The 27,970-nt window shown below is 35.4% G+C and overlaps 1 protein-coding gene across 1 annotated transcript; it reads right to left on the bottom strand.

Moving 5' to 3' along the window:
• Positions 1-5,544: 5,544 nt before the first annotated feature.
• LOC113093845 (shootin-1-like) lies at positions 5,545-24,016 on the bottom strand. The gene is made up of 18 exons (XM_026259425.1): positions 23,986-24,016; positions 23,792-23,850; positions 22,313-22,373; positions 17,449-17,543; positions 16,766-16,928; positions 16,537-16,634; positions 16,325-16,406; positions 15,108-15,202; positions 14,725-14,871; positions 12,538-12,691; positions 12,275-12,434; positions 12,121-12,191; positions 11,939-12,042; positions 10,745-10,759; positions 9,420-9,506; positions 9,125-9,245; positions 8,376-8,652; positions 5,545-7,760 (listed from the first exon to the last, which is right to left on the bottom strand). Exons 1-18 carry the CDS (start codon positions 24,014-24,016, stop codon positions 7,616-7,618), a joined length of 1,965 nt encoding a protein of 654 aa, XP_026115210.1. The 3' UTR covers positions 5,545-7,615.
• Positions 24,017-27,970: the final 3,954 nt, after the last annotated feature.

The following is a 27,970-nucleotide window of genomic DNA, read 5'->3' on the forward strand; positions in this document are numbered from 1 at the left end:
ATTGGCTGTGAATGCACCATTAAAAATTACTGTTTTTTTTTACTTTAACACTGTCCATCCCAGGTGTTCATAAATGAGAAAGATTTTGGATAAATCACTGCAAACATTGAATTAAATACATTAATTTATCGTGACCTTAAACCTGTCAGCTGGGAAACTGTCAATCTGCAGGCCATGAATGGTGATTTTGTTTCAGCCAAAAAATATTATAACAATTATGAACAAAATATGAATAATTTTATATATAAGGTGTATTGGACTTTAGAAACACCTATTCAGTATAAACATGACGTGCCGTTCATGCAGGCTTTGGACTTGCATGTTTTCACTTCATTTCATTTATTATTTAAGAATTTTGAGAACATTTGTTTGTGCCATTATTTTGTGGCTGTACAGTATGAAATAATGAAAGCAGGGGTCTAAACTATTCAACTGAGCTAGTTTCTGTTGTCAAGGACCTGGATTAATTAATTAATGTATTATAGTTAATTTCAGTTCAAAGTAGTCTCTTAAACATATGTAAGTTACTGGTATATGATGTAGTATAACAGATTTTTATCCTCTTGCTGTGTGTTTGAGGTTTTGGTTTATAAAATTTCTTTAAAAAGCAATTACAAAACATATGGACATGTAACTTTAGTAGAGTGATTTACTCTCTGAATATTTGTCATGAACTCTAGATCAGAATAAACAACTTCTGTCCAAATTAACCTCAGCAACCTTGCCACTTTATCTGGTCAGAAACTAGGGGATCGTGTTGATTAAAACTGCAATGGAAAAAAAGCCCATAGATTTTATGTTATGAGCACATTATGCTGTTATTATTCAAGTTTTTGCACGTTTGAATGCTCAGTCTGTTATTTATAGTTACAAAATTACACTTCCAAGATCAATAGCTTTTCAAACTTTTTTTTTTTCTCAAACTTATATAGTCAAAGAGTGAATAATCCTGCCATCATCACGCAGTGCCATTTCTTTTCATTCCGAAAAATTCCATTTTTTGCTGAAAATGTATTTGAAAGACTTCCATTCCATCACTTGTTCACCAGTGGATGCTCTGCAGTGAATGGGTGCCGTCAGAATGTCCAAACAGCTGATAAAAACATCACAACAATCCACAAGGAAGCAATCACACCACTCCAGTCCATCAGTTAATGTATTGTAAAGTGAAAAGCTGTGTGTTTATAACAAATTCATCAAGCCGTTTTTACTTCAAACTGTTGCTTCCTGTGTCCATAATGTTGGTTTCTCAAGTGGAAAAGTCATCTTGTATGAATCAGAAGATAAATATGAACAGATCAAGCACCTGAGAGTTGTTTCTCTCTTATACTTAATGTTCAAGTATCCAACATTCTTCCCGTAATGTTTCCTGATTTTTTCATATGTCAGGCTTTACAGGGTTAAAGAGCAGATATCCTTCCTAAGTCACTACAACAAACTACTAACCAGTTAAAGTTTGCACATAGGACACAGCCTGATTACAGTAAGAACCAATCTGAATATTTGAACACAAATAGTGCAGGAAAGCGGCCAAGCGTAAACTATTGCTCCTGCATGTGAATTGCAAATTTTCAAAGCTGTTGAGAAGCTGAATTGTTGAATAGCAAAGGTTACCGTGGGCCGCTAATAAATTGCATGTCAAAAATGTTTTGTTTCACATCAAGCCCAATAAATTACTGGAGCATAGACTGAGAGACAAATTGGAAGAGTAACGAAAGCCAATAATATGGCTGGTGGAGAAACTAATCCATTAAGACCCGAGGGACCGAGAGGGTCTCAGAAGGGACCTGGAAGCGCTGTCTATTGAAATGGAAATTAGGGGAGATACGAAAATGTGTCATGCCATTTTAACAGAGAAAAGCAGAAAGCATTTTACTTCTGCCTCTTCATTTGTGTGTTCTTCTGTGGTTTACTAGTGTTTCATCTTAACATATGCAGGACAATTAGAACAGTTTCACTGTTAGATGAAGTCTGAAAAATAAAGCCGTAGAGAAATAAAAATAAAAAATGCTTTTTTGCATCTTGGCTGGTAAAAGCGTACTTTCTATAGAGGGTAAATATATAAAAACTGTATCTTCAACATTGCACACGTTCACATTATCCTCCTCATGTCAGCAGTCCTGATAAAACGCTGTGAATTTAAGCTCTTTTAAGACTCGGTTATTTATTTTATCACCGGTGACTGCTCAGATTATACTTTTACCTTTAATATATCTGAGTTCATTTACACGCAAAACCTCTCATCATCTGATTTTATAACTATGATAAAATTATGTCTCATGCTTATACAATACATTATGTAAATGTCAAACCATTTTAGATCTAGTACATCATCCAGAATTGAAACAACATCTAACAAAATTAGGCAGAAATCTGGATCCACAGCATATAAAATGCAGCACTGATGAAACATATCAATAAAACATTGTTACTTATACAAAAGAGTCAGATATATTATAAAGAGGCTATTCTGAACAACTATTTAAATGTTAAATCCTGGCCGGATAATGATGATATTAAGCCACTCAGCCAATCAAATTTGAACACAGAAACTAAGTGTTATATAATATTATATATTAGTTTATAAAATTGTTCATAGACAAGGATGCATTTAATTAGATCAATGCAAAACTGAAACAAATCCTACTAGTGAGTTCAGACTTCTGCACATGGAAATAACGAACGGCTGCGAGATTGACAGTAATAAATGGATTTAAATCCTCAAACTTAAACAAGAGGATGGAAATAATGGTGATGAGCCAAAGTCTGGAAACTGGACATCACGAGGGAAATGGGCTCTGCTAAATGAAATGTAATTAAGCAGCAATCGAAGGATGCCAGTCACAGCGGGTCATATGTAGGAAGTAACAAAATGAGACATCCTGGAGCCGGCTGGGGTGAATCAGCTGAGAGGGGTGAGGACTGGAGGCCCCTGAGGTGGGCACGGAGGACACGCGTGCTGGGCAAGTCTGTCACAACGGAGAAAGATTAACAATGGAGCTGAACCTAATCTCACTTACCAGCTATTCCTGCTGATCAGAGACTGCTCCAAGTCTACAGACTACCACTGTGTGCTCCACCACACCACCATCCCAGACAAATCACAAGATCCCAGGAACAGAAAAGATCAGAATAACTGCAGAGACACAAATCTATTCACACTTTTTTTTTTACTATGCAATGAAATCAGAGAAAGGCTAAATATTCGCCATCATTTGGCACAGACATAACATATTCTGTTAAATCTGCAACCAGAACTTTATAAGCTTCTGCCAAGTTTAGGATGCTTTTATAATAAATCCCAAACGATAAACAAAGGCAATAGCTAAGATATATTTTCCTTTTACTACAAACAAATAAATAATTAAATAAATAAATAGACTAGCAAAGGTTCAGATTCAACCATTAACTGAAACATTTATGATACATTATATAATGAAAATAAATTATAGCATTAATAAATAAAATAACAAAAACTTGCGAAATGTTGCCTTGGAAATTAAGTGAGATAAAATATGTTTAAAATAATTTTAAGTTACTAAAACTTAAAATAAATGAAAGCTAGAATATAAAACAAATAAATGAATAAAAACACAATACAATTAGTCAAATGTAAATTAAAGTGAAAGCTGATTATGTAAAAAAAAAAGCTAATTCAAAATATTTATAAATGCTATAATAGTTGATAAATAATGCTTAAATAACACTGCTCACGTGAAAATAGGGTGCTTTGTATTCTCAAAAAATAAATAAATTCAGTGTTAATTATGAAATAAATAAAAAAAACAGAAAAATGTTTTATGGATTTTAGGTCAGTCATACTTTATGAAAATGTTTATTAAAAAATATAAATAACAGTAGGTCAAGTTTATAAATAAAAATAAATTAATATTAGAGCAATGCCATGCCTTGTTTCCTCAAAAGCTTGTGATGCCCTCTGCTGGTCATTTCTAAAATTAGAAAAATTATGAAATAAAAATAATGAGGCCAGTAGAAATTGCTAAAACAAAGTATATAAAAAAGGTGACAATTAAAAACCATAAGATAAAAAGTCATATTTATATGAAAAAGTCATATAATATGTCAATTTATGACATATTAATTTATAACGGAGATTAAAAGTCCAATTTATTATTTATCAGAATTATGACAAAAAGTTTTAAAAACTTATTTCAGAAGGTCTACAGTATATGGCATAAAATGTAAAAGCAATGAGATTAAATAGTAAAAATTATGACATACCAAAATTATATTTGTGAGACAAAAGGTCAAAATCTTACATAAAGTCCAAATGATGATAAACTGACCTGGAGAAGCAGCGCACACACACCAGCTCCTCCACATCCCACAGACTGACCAGCGCATCTGCACCTCCTGTGGCAAAATACTTCCCCGTGGGATCAAATTTAATGCAGTTGGACGGATGTATGAGCTTGAGATCAGGGTAACTGAAACAGACAGAAACATGACAACTGATTTCACAAAATCAGCAACAGCTTATAACAACTTAAGGTTGGTGTGATGCCAGCACAGCTGATCCACACTGTCTCCATGCCCTCAGTAGTTGTTCTCATTCACCTGATTCGTGAAATACAAGTTAAAAATGAGCAAGATCCCATCTTATAATGACAAATAACCACATCTAACCTAAAACATAGTAGTTACAGATACCATGCTATTACTTTCCAGACAGCATGGGTACATCTGCAAGATGTCTGTTAAAAGCAAAGCATCCGCTTCGTTCAAACGTTTGCAAGATATTAGCTTTGTATATATTTTTTTTAAATCATAAACATCTTAAAAACATCTATTTGACATCTGATAGGAAATGCCATTTCGATGTATTGCTTTTAGCAGACGTTTCTGTGATGCTATAATACGACCACTTACTATCAGATGTTAAACAGACGTTTAGAAGATGTCTTTAAGATGTTTAAGATTTATTAGAATGAGAAACTGATGCTTGTACACAGCAGATGCTTTCGAGATCTTTGACCGAGTTAAATCTGTGGGTTAAATATGAATGAAATAAGAGTTTTAATGCTCCTTGATTAGTTTTGAAGTTACAGAGGACTTTGTTTGTTTAAAAAAAAAAATTCAAGAACGAACTATAACTATTGCAATGTCGTTTAAATGTATAAATTTTCACCATGTATGAATGGCTTGTATAATTCAGTGTTTATTGCACATGATGAAGCAAAGCTCACCAGTCGGTCTTTCATCTCCTGTCATCCTTCTCTTCACACGTCCAGGATCTGCTTCTCACTGGCAGATCCAGTTTCTAATGCCCTCATGTATATTTCACTGCACTCTTTGTAATGATTTGCACTTGCTTTTAACTGCACAATGTTAATCTGAACTCAGTGTCCCTACTTTACAGAATAGAGTCCAGCTATCTAGAGAAACCAACTACTTAAAAATGTAAAGAAAGATTTGAGCATGTTGTCTTGAAGGTGCATATTCTGTGTCTTATTAAAAAAAGGTGAATGATGAGATACGGAGCTGACATGCACTGGTTTGAAAAATAGAAAAAAGGGACAGAAAACAGTCGTGTAAGTTTATTCAGTTGTTTAAAAGGTATGTTTACACTCAGTTTAAGCTTCAAATCACACTCATCACAAGTCAGATCAATCACCTCTCAGAGTTCTTATACAAAATCAAGATTTTACACTTCGATAAGGCTGGAAAGGAAGAAGTGGTGCATACAGTAAGGCCAAAACACAAAGGTGGTGGAAATCAAGGAGCAATTTAAACATTAAAAAAGAGTGTAAATGAGTCACATCAGTGTGGGTTATCACTTGTGATGACAGAGTGAAAACAAGAAGATATAATAAGATTATTCAGATTTTCGGACAACTACAATTATGTTAATAATATGTTACTGCAGTTGTTTGCCTGATATCAAAGACGTCAGACCACCCAGCTAACAAAATTATAATTTAAGAACATTTAGCAAACATTCCCATTGAGTTATGAAAATTATATTTTTGAATGTCCTCTTAACCCTCTGGGACTATTCATTTTTCACTATCCTTTTTATTTTGTTAAATTATACATAATATATTTTCAATAATATTTTTTTATTATTGTTTTGAATTTTGAGGGGATTTTATTATACGCTGCAATATCTACACACTTCTTCCACTGTTTTTTGACTGTGAAGGTACCAAATGTAACTTTTTTTTATTTTTCGACCCTTTAATATATCCAAATTAATTAAAGTATTTTTCGGGTGTGTATACATAGCTAATGTGTCTACTAAGTCACTAAGTGTCATCCCATTTTGATGAAGCAAAAAAAAATCAAGACATTTTTGGTCAGAACCAACCAAAGAAGCCCAGAGGGTTAGCATTCAAAGTGTAAATATGTTTTAAATGTTTTGGTTATGCACACCATTTTATCATTTTGTAAACATTATGGGAATGTTAGTTTGAATGTTCTCTGAACGTTCCGAAACAAGTAGCAAAACAGGTTAACATCCAACTAAAACCAACAAAACGTTTCATGAACGATGTATGAATAACTTCTTTGTGCAAAAGTTTTGAGAACATTTTGAAAGAGACAACAATGAACGAATGTCCTATTAATGCTACTGAAAGAACAATTATTCATAACCTTGCCAGAACGTCAGCCAAAGTTTTAAGTATGTTCCCTGTGTTAGCTGAGCAATAAGATCAGGACAGCTGAGATGGCCAGAACCTTACAGTCTCATTAATATTCTCCGCATCGTACCATTAACATGATCCACATCGAGTCAAGAGGAGTCACAAGGCAAATATTCGCTTAGTTATGAAAGGCAGCCTGATCCTGCACAGTATTACAATTTGCCGAGATGAAATTGCATTGGAACAGCTCAGAATTAGTGAGCAAATCTAATCAAGATGCAACTGTCACTCAAAGCCAAACTTTTCTACAGTGCATTCATGCAGTGCAAGGTTTTGGAAATGGCTGGAAGACATGGGTTGCGTAGCCCTCCATGATTCGATTGGTATTAATTTTCCTAACATCTATGATGTACGATTTTGATCCCCAAGAGGTGAGTGTGTCTTAAGAGGTAGACGGAACAGACCACAACAGTTCCTCTTTATGGAAAGAATCGCTTGAATGGCTTATAATTGCATCTCTTGATTAATTTTGATAGTCTAGGCCACACTTAGGACCTTTTTTCGTAACAGCAAATGTGCCATGATGTGCAGTGGAGTGATTCTGTCAGCATTGTTTTACTCGTATTACAGCTCGGATTCTGCTGCTAGTTGCACAGAAAGTAATTACACTCTCCATTATTAAAGTTTCCTTGCTTGCATTCTTATGGAAATGTGACTCCGATGTTGAATCTATGAATCCAAGAAGGATCTAACAGTAACTACTGTGCAGAATGAATCTGAAGCATATGACTGATGTCTCTAACATCTAAACACCCCGTGTTTACTGGTAAAGACAGATACAGTACATTTACGCTGAAAGGAAAAAAATTTTTTTTAAAGCTGCAAATGATGAAATAATCTATCTATATTCATTTAAAATATGAATGGATGGTTTTAAATTTGGAACAAACAAATTCAGAAAGCATGGTTTTGTGCAAATAATGCAGCTGTCCTTGCCGAGCCACTTGTTGTTAACACTCGGCGTCTGTGCAACCGTTTGCTGCATTGAGGCTTTGTGCAGAGGAGCTGAGGGCGCTTTGCAGGGCGTCTCTTGCATCTGTATGGCCGATCCCATTAGGCCCCGCCCACTTCTCTGGATCACCATCCTTCATTTCACTGATTGGAAAAGTATACGCAAAAATGTATAACAAAAATAAACAGATCATGCTATTTATTCATAAATATAAAGTGTACATCTGGAAAAATAGGTAGCAGTCTTAAAGGAATAGTAGACAGAAAACTGACACTTTCATGAAAATGCACTCTCCCTCAGGCCATCCAAAAAGAAAGTTTAAGCATCGCATCACTTGTTCACCAATGGATGCTTTGCAGTGAATGGGTGCCGTCAGAATGAGAGTCCAAACAGCTGATAAAAACATCACAATAATCCACACCACTCCAGTCCATCAGTTAACATCTTGTGAATCAAAAAGCTGTGTTTGGCCAGAAGATAATTGACTGAAGTTAACTGAAGGACTGGAGTGGTGTTGATAACTTGTGGATTATTGTGATGTTTTTATCAGCTGTTTGGACTCTTATTCTGACGGCACCCATTCACTGCAGAGCATCCTCTGGTGAGAAAGTGATGTAGCATTTCTCTAAATATGTTCCCCTAACTAAACAAACTCATCTACATCTTGGATTGCCTGGGGGTGAGGACATTTCTAAGCATGTTTTTGGGTGAACTGTTCCTTTAATGGATTTGTTGTGGCTGACTGATGATGACCTTACCCTGAACAGCAGCCGTTGGTGACTGGTTCAGCGGACTCTTTCTCAGAGAGAGATCTGCAGACACACTCTGTCTGAGCGGCTCCTTTGGACTCCATGCCAGAATCTGAGCTGGGTCGAGCCACGGCTGGCTCTCGGCCCGAGTCTGAGCTGGTTCTCGACCCGCGCTCGCTGCCCGACAGAGAGCTGCTGCCCGGCCCTTCTGTGTCTTTGCCCGAGTCTGAACTGTGTCGGCCGTTCAGGCTGTTTGATGAGGAGACTTTACTCAGCTGTCCGTCATCTACAGAGCAACAGATGAGAGATGCAGTATGCTTAGGGTATTTTCAGGTTTTTTTTTTTTTATCCATTTTGCCCAGTCATAAATCTTTGACTTAGAAAGCGATAGAAAGTATCATGATAGTATTCATGGCTCGCAACTAAAACCTACAAGCTATCGTAAAATCCCTTCGATAAAGTATGCCACACTTCCTGTTTAAATAATAAATAGTCAGCTAGTTGATTAAACAGAACTGCTATTGCTAGTCAACTAGTTGAATGTAGTAATTTTAATGCTAAGTCTTACATATAATGCATTATTTTGAAAAGTGGATATCTAGACTGGAAAATTTTCCTTTTACCTCATCTCAGACTCAGCTACAGTGCTTCTTACTTAAAGACTAGTCGACTTATCAGTTCTAACATTTCCCTTTAAACGACTGTGAAATTTGTAAATTGCATGGGTTCTTCTTGATGTTGAGCGTTTTTCTTCTTGCCTTCTGCGTCCGGATCACAGGCCTGTTTGCGTCTCCTCCTCAGAATTACTTCCAGTTCACTGTCCTTTTTAGCATGAACTACTTCCTGGAAACCACGGCTGGGACTCTTTTTCACTGTCTCCTATAGATTCAGAGAGTTTCATGAACAAAGTTTCAGTGCTTAGTTTGCAATTTGGCATTTCTGAGCAATTTGTACAAGCACTACTGGGCAGATTATAATCATCATTGAACTACTTATTTTGAACAAACAGAAAATGGATATGTTTCTGTAATCAGCTGTTAATCAGGTGCCTACCAGAATGCCTTTCAGCTCTTCCATCGCACTTTCCTGGGGCTTTTCCTCCACCGCTGCTGATGCTGCTGCTGGCACTGGGCTCGGCTGCTGTGGATCAAGAACAACGTAATTATATGATCAAATCAATAAAATAAATTTCACAAATAACATTACATGATATATCAGTGTTGCTACTGTTAACTAAAACTATCTAAAAAAATGTTTAGTAATTGAAATAAAGAAATGTTGCCTTGTCAAGGAACTGAAATAAACAGAACCGAATGTTCAGTTCAGTTTCAGAGCTGCAATCATGCAGAAGTGTAAATTGGAAATTAGAATGACTTGAAATTGAATTAATTGCGAAGTATTGCTTTAATTTAACTTTTTAATAATGCTTAATTATATATGATTTCATACACACAGCTTATGAGGTACTCAGTGATAATAATTAATAAAAAGTGACAGTAAAGACATTTATAATGTTACAAAAGATTTCTATTTAAAAAAAAGTTCTGTTCTTTTGAACTTTTCTATTTATCAAAGAATCCTGAAAAAAATTTATCACCATTTCAGCAAAATAAAAAATATCAACATTTTCAACATTGATGTTATTATCATCATAATAACAAATGTTTCTTATTTCCAAAAACATAAACTTGCAAACTGAAATTAGAAATGTTGCCTTGTCAAGTAACTGAAATAAATGTTGTATTCAAGTTGTAGTAAAATAACAATTAAATGATAAATAAACACCAATTAAAAGCTAAATAGAAATATTAAAATAAAATCTAACATAAAAAACTAAAATATTATTGAATAATATATACTTCTGTAAGTAATACTAAAATAACACTGGTGATATAGATCTCCAAAGCATCGCTAACATTAAAAAATTAAATGAATAAAAACAACAGCTTGTATATGACTAACAAACAGGGGGTGTTTTAAAGTTTATGTCCGAAAGACAAAAACAAAAGACAATCTGCCTATGCAGCATAATACGAAGCAGGCAATCTCTAACATCAGGACTATAGTTATTGATCAGAAGTTTTACAGCCCCTCTGAGCCTCAGGATCATCACTAGCTTAAACGAGATGGATCCCTCTCAGCCTATCAACTGTCTCTATGCAAAATGCTTTAATGAGGCGACACTTGCTCAGTGAGGATGATCAAGTGCTATGAACCATTTCTGCAGTCTTTGTATTGATCAAATGTGCTGAGTTGTCAAACACAGGATTTGCTTTGACTGTAGTGAAGCGGTCTGAGCAGTTTAACACTGGTGCACATGGATCTGGTGTGATCATTTTTGTTAATTTATGTAAATGATATGTGTGATTTGAACATACCTTTGTGCCAAATCTCTGCACGATCAGGTCAGCAGATGATGGTATAGGGTAGAGAAAACAGAACAGAACATCAGTCAGTGCACACAATATTTTCATAACCAGTGTGAGTGTGTTACGGGTGCAGCATATAGATTAGATTCTAATTCAGTTACACATGCAAAAAACAAAGAATTACATAGAAAATTAGAATGACCGAAATTCAAATTAACCCTCTCAAGGCAGGCATTGCAGATTTGCAACAGTAAAGTAACTAAAAAAAACCCTTATTACTCCAGATACATATTTTATGAATCTGGAGTACTAAAAACCTTACTATAGGTTACTAAATTTACTAAGTTACTAAAACTTAATTTGAGCCTGAGAGGGTTAATTGAATAGTAGTACTTTATTTTCAACTTTTTAATGATATGATTATTTCTAGAAAATTTATTACGTTTTACCATACAAACTAATATTAATAAAGTCATCAAAAGTGACAGTGAAGACATTTATGATGTAATGAAATATTTTTTATTTCAAAAAATTCTGTTCTTTTGATCTTTCTATTCATCAAAGAATCCTGAAAAAATATATATCATGGTTTGAGCAATAATATTAATCATGACATTTTTTTACAATATTGATAATAATCATGAATGTTTCTTGAGCAGAAAATGATCACATTAAAATTATTTCTGAAGGATTATGTGAAACTAAAGACTGGAGTAATGATGCTGAAAATGCACCTTTTACATACACGTATAGCTATTTGAAATGTTATTTGATATATATATATATATATATATATATATATATATATATATATATATATATATATATATATATATATATATATTCTTTAATTGATATAAAATCTAAATATATATCTTTAAATTATATATTTCATTATACTTAAAAAAAAAAAAACACCTTTGTAACCAAGAAGGAAAAAATTTAAAGAATGTTCAAATATACCTCAAAATAGAACCAATCAACAAAAAGCAGGTTTATCTTCATTTATTTTTTTCTCACTAATTGTGTTGATTGGTTTTTGAGAGACTTATATCAATGTGTTGAATTTCTTTTAATTGCAATACGGTAAATTCCTCTTCCTGTCATTCCAATTCAGCATCCGGTGGGATGTGGCCAATTTAATTCAAACTCATAAAGAGAGTCAATTAGAATCTGAATTTTAATCCGGGTTCATAACCTCACCTTAGTGTCCTGACTCTTCACAGGCCTGAGAACCACGCCGTGTTTGATTCTCTCCATCATTTCATTGACAGCTTTGACTTTGACATCATCCACTGCTTCATTCACTGCACCGAGAGAGAACGTGTTTGTCCAGATAACAGTAATGGGGAAACAGAATAAAAACAGGCTGTAGGGACAATCACCTGGGGCTTGCTCTAGTTTGGGGGTTCCTTTACCTCCCTTGGAGGACTTCCTCATGATGGCAATGAGAGAGCTGCCGTAAACAGAGAGAGGCAATTAGATGCTCAGCAACACTGTTCTTAATGATTGTATATAAGAGTTCGGCTTGAGCGTTACCTGAGGGGGTTGCAGCGGGAGGGAGGAGGGGGGGGAGGTGGAGGGGGCGGGGGTGGAGGAGGGGGAGGTGGATGAGGAGGAGGGGCCGGGGGCGGAGCAGTCCCGGGGGAGGGGCCTGATGCTGAAACACAGCTCCTCCTCTCCTCCTGCAGCTCTTTAACTGTGACAAACGACGAAAGGATGTGGGATGTTACTGTATGTGGGTCACTGCGGGTTCCGCATCAATGATCTGCCATTCAAATTTAAAGTCATCCTTATTTTACCTTTCTTTTCAAAAAGAGTGCTTCTCTTCTCTTCCTCCTGCAGTCGTCCCTCAGTCTCTTTCTTTTCTTCGTCTAATATCTCCAGTTGTCTTTGCAGCTGAACTAGCTGCTTACGCAAAGCACATTCGTCCAGTTCAGCCTCTAGAGCTTTTACCTACAAACAATTGGGACATATGTTGAGTTCAAGTCAGGAAAAAGCATATTTCTGGGTTCGGTGAGAAAACATCTTGGAAGCAATGGATGCATTTTCTGTATTTATAAATGTATCTACAGGTATCTATCTATCTATCTGAGTTGCATGTACCACAGTACTGTACAAATACAATATTACATGATTTAATTTACAACACCTTCATATATTTTATAAAAACACACTAGATGCATGTTATTTATTCATCATTTTGTAGATTACGAGTTAAAAAGTCTTGTTGAATTTTATGCAAATAGGGTAAGTCACCATCTTATGGAAGCCCATTTCCACCAGAAGAAGAGAGATATAAACTTGCGATTGGAAGTTATAAAGTCAGAATTGGGGGTATAAATAATGCAACTTTGTGTAATAAACTCCCTCACAAGTGCAAGTGTATATTTAGCAATGTATATTTTGACAAAATTCTCAAAATTGTGAATTCAGAGAAATAAAAAATTCAGAATTATGAGACGTAAAAATAACAGTTGTCAGATTACCTAACCTTTTTGATTTTTAATTCAACGGAGGAAACAAGCTTCCATACCATATTGCCCCAACCAAAATTTGCACACACCTGACTTTCCCTACTCGCAAATATGAACTTCTCAGGAGGACTTGAACGCACCTATATTCAAAAATAATTTAAATGCCCATAAATGGTTTGATTTGAATGATTTTAGATTATTTTAGATTGGATTGGTGCAATGGAACTGGGGCCAAATGTAAAACGTCCTTGACTTTGGTACAGAATTAGTTCATATTTACAGGCTGACTTGTAAACATGGCTTTGCTAACATGACCTATTGATAACGTGACGTCTGAAGTTAGGATCCATGCTCTTTGGATATGTATTGTGGGTCAGACTGTATATTGACTTAAGACACGTCAGTCCTACTGATTCACAAACACTAAATCCTATCTGACACCAAAAGCAGTACTAGAACTAGTAATGCAGCAATGTTTTCACTCCATAAACCGAATATGGCCTCATCTGAATCCTTGCTCAGCCAGTTTGCGGTATCATGTGTAATAAGTTTAATACATATTTGCTGCAACAGCTTACTGATGACAGTCCAATGCTGAATGAATCCCCAAATTATGACAGCTGTCAAGCATATATGTGTTGCAATACACTTCAATTCAATACTACTTTGTTACTATTGCACATTGCAATCTGCACATTGGGAGTGGAAAGTTCAGCCTAACACAATCTATCACAACTATCACATTCATGTCAGGCACAAAATGGTTTAAAAAATGCAATATTTGGGCATTGATGCCGCAAATACCATAAAACTGTCTACTGCAAACTTTAGTAAATCATTTTTCATTATGTATTTAAATACTCTCCTCCCATAAGTTGTGCTTTTGAAAGGGAAACTCAGACAAATGAAATGCATATGCAATAAAGTCAGCAGCAAAAATACTGTCCATGCATCTCAGTGCTAATTTATCACTAAATCCTGCCAGTAGTTTTTTAATGCCAAAAAATAGTTTGTGCTGGTGCAATCTGTTAGTAAATCTGTCCCTACAATCTAATTCTAGTCATTTGAATGGGTGAAATTTAGCATTACATCATAATTTACAGCATGAAAACGTAGATTTGCTGAAGATTACATTTATTAAAGGTTATAACATTATTAGAACACTTTTAGGTAAGTCAGATGAATGCACAGCACTATTTAACAGCCTGATTAAACTGGATTGTTGTGTGGCTATTGAATAAGACAAAACCGTTTATTGAGCTCTAAAGAAATAACGAATGTTAGAGGATTGATAATTATGAAAGGATTTAAGTCTATGAAAAGCTCTAGCGGACAGTGTTAAGGGGTTTAGTCCATTTAATTCTGTTGTTTAATCCTATCATGCAATCCATGATTAGGCTTATTGTGCTCGTGCAAATATGGCAGAACTTTCACCGATTTATTTCTGAAGTTAGTTAATAAAACAGAAACCTGTACTCCAGGTTTGCACATTTGAAGGTTCACCTACTGTACCTTCTCTCGGTGCTGGATTCGCTCTTCTTCTAATGTTTTAGTCACACTGGCCACATCCTCTAAGGCTTTGACCAGCTGAATGCTGGGATCTCCCTGCTGCAGCAGAATCATGCTCTGTCTGTTTGCTTCTTTCTGCTTCACCATCATCTACAGGAGAAAATCAACATTAGCAAACGACTTCCAATCTCAGATGATTTTGCTTCTTTGGCTACTAGCATGCACTCAATCGTGGACGATTCATACTCATCAGTCAATAAATAAATTCATCTTGTCTTTTGGTTGGATTTTGAGGTCACCAGGTAACAGTTTGTCAGAGCTGGGACTGAAGTTGGTCTGTCAGCTGTGTATTGATGCAGTGAATACAGATGTGTTTTGTCCAGTACCTCGTGTGCATAGGTCTCTGCTTTCTGCCTGAGGCTCTGCTCCAAATCCAGCTGCTCCTTCAAGTTTTCATACTCATGAGTGGCCATCATAGACACTAAAGAGATAAACAATGACACTTCTGATGAAGCGATAGACCTGGTCAATGCCTACACATTTTATGGTATAATAATGAAAGAAAAAGTATAATAAAATAACGTGTTACAGGCATAGATTATTCTATGGACAGCATGTAAGGAATTTACTATTTAATATTAATGATTGTTTTATTCAGCAAAGAATAATTGGATCTAACTCTACACTTAACAATTATACAAAATAAAAGGTAATGCTTTATGCAAAAATAGACTACTGAAAATAAATAAATAAATACTTTTAAATATAAATAAATAATTTTATTTAGCAAGGATTCACTATATTAGTCAAAAGTGACAATAAAGATATTTTTAATGTTACGAGTTTCATATCTTACATAAATGCTGTTCTTTTGAACTTGATTCTTCAAAGAATCCTGAAAACATTTTTATCATATTTTCCCCAAAACAGGAATAAATTACGTTTTAAAATATATAAAGAAAGAAATTGCTATTTTAAAGGAACAGCCATTTTAAATTAACTTACTGCATTTTGTATTAAATAAAGCCTTGGTGAGCATAAAAGACTTCTCTCCATCAAAAATAAATAAAATATTACCAACCCCAAACTTTTGAATGGTTCAAATATTTTAGATATTTTCGTTAAAATGAGCCAGCTCATAATAGAAATTGGTTGTATTGTCATGACATTCCTTGCATATAAAAGAAAAACTCTCAGCTTCAAGCCGTAAATAACAATTTGACTTCACACATTTTATAAATATATAAGCGCCTTTATATGTTCAGAATACGTTCAGCACAAGCCAGTGCAGTATTTGACCTGAGCAATGCAGTTTCCAATACTCCAGTCAGAGTAATAATGCAAATGAGGAAAGAGGGAGCTGGGAGGATGACAAAACAAAGTGCATCACCCCCAGCTGGAGAAGAGGGACTTCCTGTGGTGAATCTTTTACAGATAATTTGATCAGGGACTGTGACGTGCGGCCGGTAGTGAGTGGGCTGCTGGGGAACATTAATCTTTTTGGAAGGCACATGCACAGATGCACTGCAGGCCATCTCTGAGATGATGTCACGCTCATGCATCTGAATACAAGCGAGGAAATGGAGCGGCTCTCCGTACTCACCCCTGTTGAACCTCTTAATGGTCTTGCTTTGCTGCTCAATGGTTTTATAAAGCTCCTTCATCTCGGCCTGCTCTTTTTCAGTCTGTAAATGAACATGAGGCACATGTTTGAGAAACTATCAGCTGAAAAACTCAAATATCCTTTTAGGATCAGATCAGAATTTGACTGAGCGTGATTGGAGTAAAAAGTTCAAAAGTTGCATTGCTACTCACAAGTGCTGTCAATTCCTCAATCTGCCTCTGCTGACTTTGAAGCTGACAAGCCAGCTGCTTTTTCTCCTCCAGCAAAGAGCTCACGGTTTCTTGGAGATCTGTGGAAAACTCAGAAGTTGCAATGGAGGTACCCTTGATATATATGATGACAGAATGCTTGGCCAAGGAAATTGTGCACAGACTTATTATTATTTTTTTTTTCAAACTTGAGATCCACTATGATCTTTACCTTTAACCTGCTGCTTATACTGTGAAAAAGCATCAGAGCCAGGGTCGTGCGGGTCAGTCTCTTCTTCTAGAGAAATGCAGTCAGAAATACTGGGCAACAGCTCGTCCAGACACGGCCGTGACGACAGGCTCAAATACTTCATCTTCCTGTTCTCACAATTCAACTAAAAGTGGTCCAAACTCAATTGTTAACGCCATAAATAAGTGACATTTAAAGTTTGACCATTTTAAGAAGTTTTCCATTGTTTTAACAGTAGAAGACTGTAAACATAATACAATAAAAAGCTGTCAATTGGTTAACATTAAATTCACTTTTAATGGAGAAAAAAACAGACCCAGTGGGACATTACATTTGTTGATTTAATGGATTAGCCATCATTAACTAACAATGAGCAATACATTTGTTACATTAATCTCATATTTATTAATCTTTGTTAATGGTAGTTAATAAAAATACAGCTGCTCATTGTTAGTCCATGTCCAATAAAAAATATTTAATAATGTTAATACATCAACACAGACTAAGATTAAAAATTCTTCATAAGTATTTTTCATTGTTAGTTTATGTTAACTAATGTAATTAACTAATGTAAAAAAAAAAAAAAATGCAACCTCATTGTGAAGTGTTTAAAGTGTTAGCAGGTTTTCTAATGAAACTGTAGTGTAGTATTGTTGGGTAAGCACCTTGGTAGCCAGAGCCTCTGCATTTTCCCGGCACGATTTCTCAATCTCAAGTTGGGTCTGTAGTACGTTCACCTCCTCAATCACCATTTGGGAAACTGTACAGAGAAATCACATGCATTTATGAATAAATTCAAGCACATCAGGTCAAATTTACAGTGAAATCCATCATGCAGGAACTTAATCCAAACGATTAGATCGACTGTAAATCTAGATTCTATACACATTTTAGATTCACACATCATTAAGGAAGATGTATAAGCATGGCAATAAAGGTGTGAGTACAGTCATATTTTCATCTATATTCCTTAAAATGAACATCAAGCTACCTCCAACACTATTTATGAGAGGGCTGTCAACACCAGAATAATGCAGTTTAATGTCTAAGATACATTTTAAAGGCAAAAACAGTGTTGCATGAGCCGTTTAACCAGCAATGAGGCATATGTGAAAAACTATGACATGACTTCGTTCATTAACAGCAAGTACAACAAGCAACTGCAACTGTAAAAAGTGCATTTTTATTTAGATGTGGTTTTATTCTCAGTGAAACATTATCAGAGTCAGTTACATGCTCACAATAGGGACCATTTCCCAACACTTTGGGGTACCATTGATGGACTGTTGCTACAAAGCACCGGCACGGTAACTCTATACACTACACTGGCCTCTCAAATAGAGGATCGGATGATACAGCAACGTCAGAGCAGCTCACATCAAACAGGCTCATAAACTAGTCATCGGTGCAGTGCACTACTTCTAAAACCCATACAAATAGCATCAAAAAACACTAACTTTCAGCAGTTCTTTAAAGTGGTAAAATGTAAAATGAATGATTTTTTAAAATATTATATAGTACAATATATGTGCATGGGACAATATATTGGTAAATGCATCATTTGTGCCTGTGCTTTTCACAGGAAATGAACAAAAGAGGGAATGTATTATACATTATTCCATGAAAGCTGTTGAATTATGCAGGAACGCAGCGTCTCTCTGTATGCAGTCACAGCAAAGTACATCAATGGCCTGCCCTCGAGCCCTTTCCCAGAATAAATATCTCTCATTTTCTTTTCATGCTGTAACATACTGTACATTGTGAGAAAGGAAAGCAGGGCGTAGTGAACGCATGACCTCAATTTGAATCCTTAATTCACCCCTGATATCAAATCATATTAGTACAGGTTTGACAGTATACAGAATAAAGCAAACATGCAAAATTGATGCGCAAAACATGATCATGCTAATCATTGATCAAACTGTTAAAACAGCTTACAGGGTAGCAAATATTATGAATACTATAATACTATTTAAATTCTGCAGGTTTAAGCCCCTTTCCTGTTAAATATGTAGGATGGGCCACAGTGCGCAGATCTACAGAGCCAATGAGAGAATAACCTGACAGTTTAAAGTGAAGTTCACAGCTCTCAACAGCTACCAGAGCTCATGCTTAAAGCTGAAAACCAAAAGAGAATTCAATGATGCAAATGTCCATAAGAAAAATGCATATCAGAAATCATTCAAAAATGCACTCTTATATTTTTTTTAGCTTAATGATCCATCACAGCCACTGACCCAATATAATAAAAAGCCTGCTACTGTCTATAAGCATACTGTGCATCATGCAATCAAATGTATATATAATAGTTGTTGACTTTTCTTTATTAATATGAGGACATGAAGGTCCTCATAGGGGTGTAACAATATATTGTGCCACAATAAATACAAAAATGCAACAATAATATTTTTTGTGGAAATAGAAAACATGTTTGTCTATGTTCACCCAAAATAAAAGTTTAGACAGATTTGTTGTGGCATCAAATATAGTCAACCCAGAAGGTCACACGCTTGGGATTTCTGTTTATTAATTTAATATGAATAGACTTAAAACACATTATTTAATAAACTTAAAAAAAAAACATTATTTTAATTATGTGTAACATAATTCTGTATTTTGAGCTGAACAGAATAATTCATATTTCTATTCAACACCACTGAAAAGTCCTGATTTATGATGGAATACCAAATTATTTTAATAAACAGTACCTTTTGATAGCTCTTTATCATATGTCTTAAAAGCAATAATAATAATCATAAAAAACTATTTTGGCTTTGTTTGAAGTATTGTGAGATCACTATCTTGTATTGAACAGATACGTGACATCAGTGTATTGTTACACCCCAAAAACACTGCTGGAACTGCTTGAAATGTCATGTCTTTTGTCTAAATGCTGTAGAAATCCCTGGCATTTGACTACAATAAAAGCAAAGCAACCTCAATCTAAGCACATCTGCGTCAGTCCCTGATTCTGCATCTGCCAATGATTCAGGGTGTGCGAGTTTGCATGTGCCGCCCCTAAAAATAAAGCAGCACAATAACAGCCGTGTGTGGTTCCGTCTTTCACATGCAGACCAGTCCAAACTCATCTGCTGGACTCATCTGGCGTCTAATGATTGAGCGAGAGAGATCTGCTGCTGGGCTTTCTTCTGTGAGCAGATTCTAGGTCAGCAAGTCCAGCACACTTAATGCTGCACGAGCAAAATATGGCTCTGCGGAGTCGAAAAAGCCTAAAGAAATGCAGCAGCATCCTTTCCAGACTGATTCAAACAAGCATTTGTCTTCCACTTTAACACAACGTTAGGCTGGCATTAGTCTAAAGCGCTTCCGTCCCAATTTTGATCACAGTGATTAAACTCTTTTAATAAATCTCCACTGTTAAGGTTTAATCACCCAGCAATTTTGGTTTCAACTCCAGCACTAATTGTGCCTGTGCTTGCAACCCGTAATCTACTCCAAACCCAGGACGGATGTGTAGACTACATTAAAATGCAAACAGCATTCATTTTTATACAAATATTAAGATTTTGCTGCTTTCACAAACATACCGTGAGATATCAAGCGTAAAGGTAAATAAGCTGAGTAATGGGGATGATGGCTTAACACATGGTCTGTGTTTTAATTTGCATAAGTGCAGAGGGTATTCTTAATGAAGCTTGCTCAGGCGTCCCAAAGAGGAGGTGGGAGACAGCTGCTTTCCCAGACGCAGATCCTGTACCTCCCAGATACTCGACAGCAGTTCCCCTGCAGCAGCCAATCAGTAAACAGAACACAGACCAATCACACGCACCCAGCACAAGACTATTGTCCTGTATTACAGCAACTAGGCCAAACTACTGTGACATTTGCTGTGTCATGTTAGCCACAGCAAGAATTTGTGCTATTAAGTAAGGTCGAGGTTATAAAATAAATGCACTGCTATTTTATTGCTTTATTACAAAAAATTACCAGGTTGTTACAAAAAGTCACCATTACTCACAAGGCAATTGTGAAAATGTCATGCATTTTGCTTTTCGAGCCATTTATGTTGAATATATTTTCACTAAATCATTTTCATGCATTTCAGAAATGATATGAGAGTGCATTAGGGGTTTGGCATGAACTACAATAGAAGGTTGAAAAGCGGGTGCCTATTCATTTTCTACTCATAAATAATTCATAATTGGTGATTTTTAATAATTTAGTGATATAACAAGACAGTAATGAGAGCTGAATTGAGCCTGGTCTATGTTGCCTCCCTAGGGAATGTCTGACAATTCCAGGACAACAATAAAAAGGGCAGCAAGCATATCCAAAAAGCAGAAGCCTATAGTTGAAAATAAAACTGGATTCATCACAATATTCACTTTTGCATAGTAATATTGTGAACTAATATTCATAATATCCAACTAATTTACCAAACGGGTTTCCAGGTACAATAATATCCTGATATCCCCCTGAACATAAAACATATTAATATGAAGAAAATATCCACAATGCTTTTTGTTGTTGTTGTTGTATTCTTTACATACATAACTGGGCACTTAGAGTTAAATCTCCATTTAAAAACATTAACAATACTCCACAATGCCTCACATATTCACTACATAAACATGAGTACAAACATTCAGAATTGCATGTTTTTATGTGAAACCCTGTCAAATGTTTAAACTTGCAGAGAAGAATTTGCATTTTCTCACCTGAGAACAGTTTCCAGATTCTGTTCCTAAAGCTGGCCGCCACTAGAGTGTTGTCAGAGTGCTAACAAATTAGTTAGTAGCTGAGGCTGGGTTTCCTTACATGTCCCAAAATGCAATGGAAGCAGGTAAAGTCACCTCAACACTAACGCATCTCCACGGTTGGCTCGCAGTAGCCATGGAGACTTGAATAGCCGCTAACTCCTACAATAATGGAGCATTGAGAAGAGCCCCCAGGTATGTCATGATGATATGTGTGAGGGTGCAGGGATCGGAAGTGAGATAAGACAACGCCGAGCATCAAGTTAGTGGGAACAGCCAAGTGAGATCATCTTCTCCTGCTACTCTGAGTGAAAAGGTGATGTATGGAGGTCATTGAGGTCAGGTACCAACATAATCACAAATACTACATAATACATTAACTGATCAAACGTTTTCGAATTATGTGGTTAAAGTGTAAACCAAAGACAATGTAAGACTTTTAGGCTGGCTTGGTAGGTTTGCATTTTGTAGATGCAACTTCGTTTTCCACAAATGCATTGTCAGTACAGATTGGGCATCCACTGCATCTGCCATGTAGACTCTGGGCTTCCCACTTGTAATTTCGACTTTGTGGTGACATTAATGCAATCTTTCTGACTTGATTTGAATGCACCAAAAGAGCTTGCTATGGTTAAGTGGGAAGCTATGAAGAAATTGTCTTAATTTATGATTATAGACCACACACATAAATATACTCTGTGTTGCACATTGCAATGTTTTTCTTACCATTTTGAATGACTAACATACCTGACGAATAGAAATAAGAAACAGCAAATGACTTCACATTCGTTTGCAACAGTACTGATCTTACCCCGTTTAATGTGTTTGAGTTGCCTCTCAGCCTCATCTCTCTCTGCAGTGAGTCTCTGGCACTAAAAAAGAGAATAGGTGATGACATATTGAGAAAATGATATAGAAGTAATGACAAATTAAATAAGTGCATAAAATAAGTAAGAATAGCAAGATTTCTTTCAAGGAAATTAATACTTTTTTTCAGCATGGATGCATTAAATGGATCAATTGTGACAGTAAAGACATGATATTACACAAAAGTCTTATTTTAAATAAATGCTTTTCTTTAGAATGTTATATTCAGTAAACAATATTGACAACTGTATCACAGCTTCCACAAAAAAAAAATAAAAAAAAATAATTCAGCACAACCGTTTTCAACACTGATAATAATAAGAAATGTTTCTTGAGCAGCAATCATGTGACACTGAAGACTGGAGTAAGGATGCTGAAAATTCAGCCTTGATCACAGGAATAAATTACAGTTTACAATATATCTCAATAGAAAATTGTTATTTTAATAATATTTATATCAAATAAATGCATTAATTATATCAATAAATGCAGCTTTTGTAAGCATAATTGACCTGAAAAACATGAAGAAAAAATAGAAGAAGAAAAATCTGACCTCAAACATTTGAATGGAAGTGTACATATTTAAAAAATAAAAAATAAATTATATTTGATAACAGTATTCATCCTGCAAATAAACATAGTGATGGCTGACTACTGAACCAGACTGTAGATGTGAGAGTATGTAGGCACATACTGTATGTTCTACTGTATGTTAATCTGTAATCATAGAACTTCTTCTTGCCTTTTATGAATACACTTGTCTTATTTCCAACACTGAAATGAAATGATACTTTCACGTTTTCTCAGATGGTGACAGTGATGCAATCGTCTTGGGAACATCTCAGAAAAGGCCAGTTCTCTGAGGAACCAACAAAACCAATCATTCTTTCTCCTTTCTATAAATTGCAAACATATGCAAATGTGTTGCCCTGCCATTATAAAAAATATATATATATATATATATAATAAAAAAAATTAAAAAAAAGATTGTGATCCAGTGATTCTTATGCCACGGTTATCCTTCCATTACTTTGTAATGAATGCAGTTTTGTTTCTATAGTTTAATCTAATAATTTAAAATATTAATATGAATTAACACAACAGAAATTTTAATAATTGAGAGGTGTGACATACAACCACACATAATGTGTGCCAAAGAAAAATAATAATAATAATAATAATTTAAGATCCTCATCTGTATGATCATCTTAAACTCTTTCGAAGCATACAAAAGATGCTCAGACACTGTCACATGAAAAGGGTGTCAACCCTCGAATGAATAACTCACAGCCAAAGCCTGACCTCCGAGTATCCCTTTTCTCACTCCTCTGAGATTAATTGATGCTCATAAATAGATTATGTTCTGATTATTAGATGTGAAGGCAGTAAAGATGTATTCTTTCATGCATGCATCCTCTCTCACCTCCTTGCTCTCCTCCCGAGCCTCTCCCTCTCCATCTCCACCGGCCTCCATCTCATTCACTGCACAAATCAACAGAAACACTCAAACAAATGCACGAAACATTTAAACAATCATCTCACGTGCTGCTTTCCTCAGTAAACCCGTTGACGTTCAAAACATGTCATCTCTATTGTTGTAATGAAAATATCCAGTACCAAAGCCGGCAGACGGCGGAGTAGCATCCATCTCTCTCCTCAGTGGACCACCCCGCTGTCTACTATGGCGAGGTCTTGGCTCATGAATATTAAGAACTTTGAGTGACGTTAACCAAAATCGACCTATTTGATTTGTTAACGGGCGGAGGCTCCTGAATATTAATTAAGGTCACTTGTACGAGAGGGAGTTCTCCGCGAGAGGGAGCCAAACTCTTTAAATAAACGACTTGTGTGTGGAAACAGATTGTAATATAATAAATCGAGTGCCTTGCTGCTAGTTTTACATGTCTGGTATGACATATTTATTTTAGAAAGAGCTATATAAGTGATCTCAGCTTCATTTTCTTTTCTTTATTTCTCCGGTGAGGAGATACATAACTCAGTCACAATCTTGATAAATGTAATTGGAAATCGCCGCAAGACACTCCCATAAAGACATAATAGCGTCCCTTTACTTAAAGATGTAGGCTATATTTTGCATTGACATTCAAATATGTTGTCGTGTCTTGTTCTTTAATTAAGAACACATAGCAAATAGATGTGTATATATATATATATATATCTGTGTGTGTGTGTGTGTGTATATATATACAGTTTTATTTTGATTTGTCATCAAACTATTACATCACACAATGGCAATGACGTCAAATTACAACAGAATACAACAAACAGAACATAAAGAGCACAACTTTATTTCCATCAAACTTTAAACAAGACAAGCTAGAGCAAAAAGAGAAATAATTAATAAGATTAGACCGAACAAACATCACATTTTATTCATTTAAATAGGCTATGGACTGGAGTATTAGGAATAGGAAAAAGAAAATAAAACTCCCAGAAGCATCTTTTCTCGAAAACCGTCTCAATAGTGCCCTCTACTGTCAACTCAATGAGGACTTTCCTTGGGTTACTCTCTTTGTCCCAATTGAAATCATATTGATCTTTATAGAGAGAGAGAGAGAGAGAGAGAGAGAGAGATAATATATATTTAACATTATTATTCAGAGGAAAATTCTTTGTCCGTGTTCTTTCATCCATGTCAGCTAATCCCGAATCTATCATCGTTGCATCCATTTTCAGTTCTTCCAATTAAATGCAGTATACACAGGGGTGGATCTACCGGGGTGCCATAGGGTGGCAAATGGCACCCTAAAAGAAAGCCTTGCCACCCCAGTTGGCAACAACGAATTAAAGGTTATGGCCAATTTGAAAATTTACCAGCGCGAATCTTTCGTGATTCGTGATCCCGCTCCGAATTCCCGAACTGATTCAAATGATTTGCGATCCCCAAACTGACTCAAATGATTCACGAACCCGCTCCGAACTCCCGAACTGACTCAAATGATTCGCGATCCCGCTACGAACACCCAAACTGATTCAAATGATTCGTGATCCCCAAACTGACTCAAATGATTCGCGAACCCGCTCCGAACTCCCGAACTGACTCAAATGATTCGCGATCCCCATAACTGACTCAAACGATTCGCGATCCCGCTACGAACTCCCGAACTGATTCAAATGATTCGCGATCCCCAAACTGACTCAAATGATTCGCGATCCCGCTCCGAACTACCGAACTGACTCAAATGATTCGCGAACCCGCTCTGAACTCTGACATATATTCAGATATAAATGTAATTAAAAAAAATAAGTTAATAATTTTCGATTTTCAAATATTGCACCTGTCAAACATAGTTAACCACTTTTAATAAGCGTAAGGATACTTAACAACTTCGTATTGTGCCAGAACTTTCACACTTTCATTCATAAATTCACCCCGTTTGTGTTGAAAAGTGACAGGGATTGAATCTGAACTTGCTGTATAAAGCAGAACGTCACTGAATTCAATGAATTCGGCCATTTTTTTTATGAATAAATCAAAAGCATTTAATCAAATCTCGATACGGACTAGTGTCTGCAATATTAAAGGTGTTCAGTAGCTACCGTCAGTTCCTACACGCAGAGTAGGGCACCAACTCCCAGAGGGGGCACCATCCCAGTTGCTCAAAAAAAAAAAAAAATAAATAAATAAATAAAACTTCCTCCATTCTCCTTATAAAAATAAACCATGGTTTTATCATAGTAAAACTGCTTAGTTTCCTTTTGCATGATTTTCTGAATGCTTGAGACTATAAAATAAATTAGAGTCATAATAGAAGTTATAGCCATTGGTATAGCCATAGGTAAATGTCGAGAGCTACAATTGTAATTTGTAAATAATACAATTTATTCATTTAGTTTTTTATTTTAATTAAAGTTCTTTTTTCACCCCTATAGTAGGTGTTTTTTTCATCATCATATTTGAGGAAGGGGGGCACAACAATACAATCCTGCTCAGGGCACACATTTAGCCAGCAGGGGCCCTGAAGGTGTTGTTATACACGTCTCTGGGAATGTGTGCTCTACTACACACACACACACACATACACACACTGAAGCACGCGTGATGTTTTCAGCTCTTCACTATATTGATGCATGATGTAGGCTACACATGTGCACGCCAGCGCGCTATGAGAGGATTTCACCATTTCATTTGATAAAACTATCATCATTCATTCGTATCGTATACACAGACTGACAGAAACGGCAATGTCTTTACGACAACCTGTCAAAATAAAATTGTGGTATAACTTGAAGAAATTCAAACAGAAATATAGTACTATTGCACAGTAGAGTATGCTATACTTCAAGTAGGCCTATTAGCTAATAATAATAGTTAATTAAAAAACACAGAAACTCTGGTTACAACCCACCAAAATAAAAGTTTGGTCTAACTCAAAGAAATTATGTAAGTAAAATATACTTAAAAAAAGATATACTAAAACATTTTTTTAAAGGAATATCACACAAGTTTTAATAGAAGTTTTAATTTAAGCTTGCCAAAACAATAACACCATATTTTTCAAAAACAATTTCTAAAAGTTCATTTGTATTTGTGCCTATAATGCTTATTTATTTATTATTATTGTCAGCTAATAAAACCTATACCAATTCACACTAATAAGTAGTTGCTTATTAGCATGTCTATTATTAACATATTGGCTGTTTATTAGTGCTTATAAAGTACATATAATGCATGACATCCATAATCCTACCCAATACCCTAAACTTAACAACTATAAACTATTAATAAGCAGCAAATAAGCAGTTAATTGAGGCAAAAGTCATAGTTAATGGTTAGTTAATAGTGAGAATTGGACCCTAAAATAAAGTGTGACCCCATATTCATATAACATCTAAATCTAAATGTAGTCTAGACTGGTTGAGTTAGATGGTGATTAACACTAAACAGTAGAAAATCAGTTGAGTCTCCCCATCTGGAAATGTCATTGGCTGTTAAAGTCTTGTGTTTCTTATAATAAATTGACATATTGATAACACTGAACCTTTTATAATGCTCTTAATTACATGTTGAAGCATAATGTATGCATTAGTGAGTGTGGTGGTGCTTATGGGGTATGGTCACTTATTCCTTATATGAACTGTTTCAAATGCAAGAAACTGATTACATGAGATTAAGTTTGTAAATGGCAGCCTGTGTCCTTTTGTAGTGTGCACATATATTTATCATCAAACTGTGATAACTGTGACTAAATTCAGTATATACAGTATACGTCTGCCATATGTTGCCACCCCTCAAAAATTCCTGCCCCCTTCTCGCCACCCCCATCAATATTTTACTAGATCCGCCCCTGAGTGTACATTAAAGTTCTAGATCACTCAAGACTAATTTTTGATTATTACATAGAATTAGAGTGCGCAATTTAACTTTTTCTAACATAGTTTTACTGTAAATTGAAAAAATTATGTTTAAATATGGCAAAGCAGTGCCACAGTGGAATTGCAGTAATGTATTTCGTTATTGGGTTTTTTTATAGATAGTTTGCAGTTATTTATTTATTTATTTATTTATTTATGTTTTATGTTTTAATGTAGTATAGTTGTATTTTTTGCATAAAAAGTTAAGTTAACTTACCCAAATAGG

This window comes from Carassius auratus, unplaced genomic scaffold (assembly GCF_003368295.1).
Source record: "Carassius auratus strain Wakin unplaced genomic scaffold, ASM336829v1 scaf_tig00215172, whole genome shotgun sequence".
NCBI classification, from domain to species: domain Eukaryota; kingdom Metazoa; phylum Chordata; class Actinopteri; order Cypriniformes; family Cyprinidae; genus Carassius; species Carassius auratus.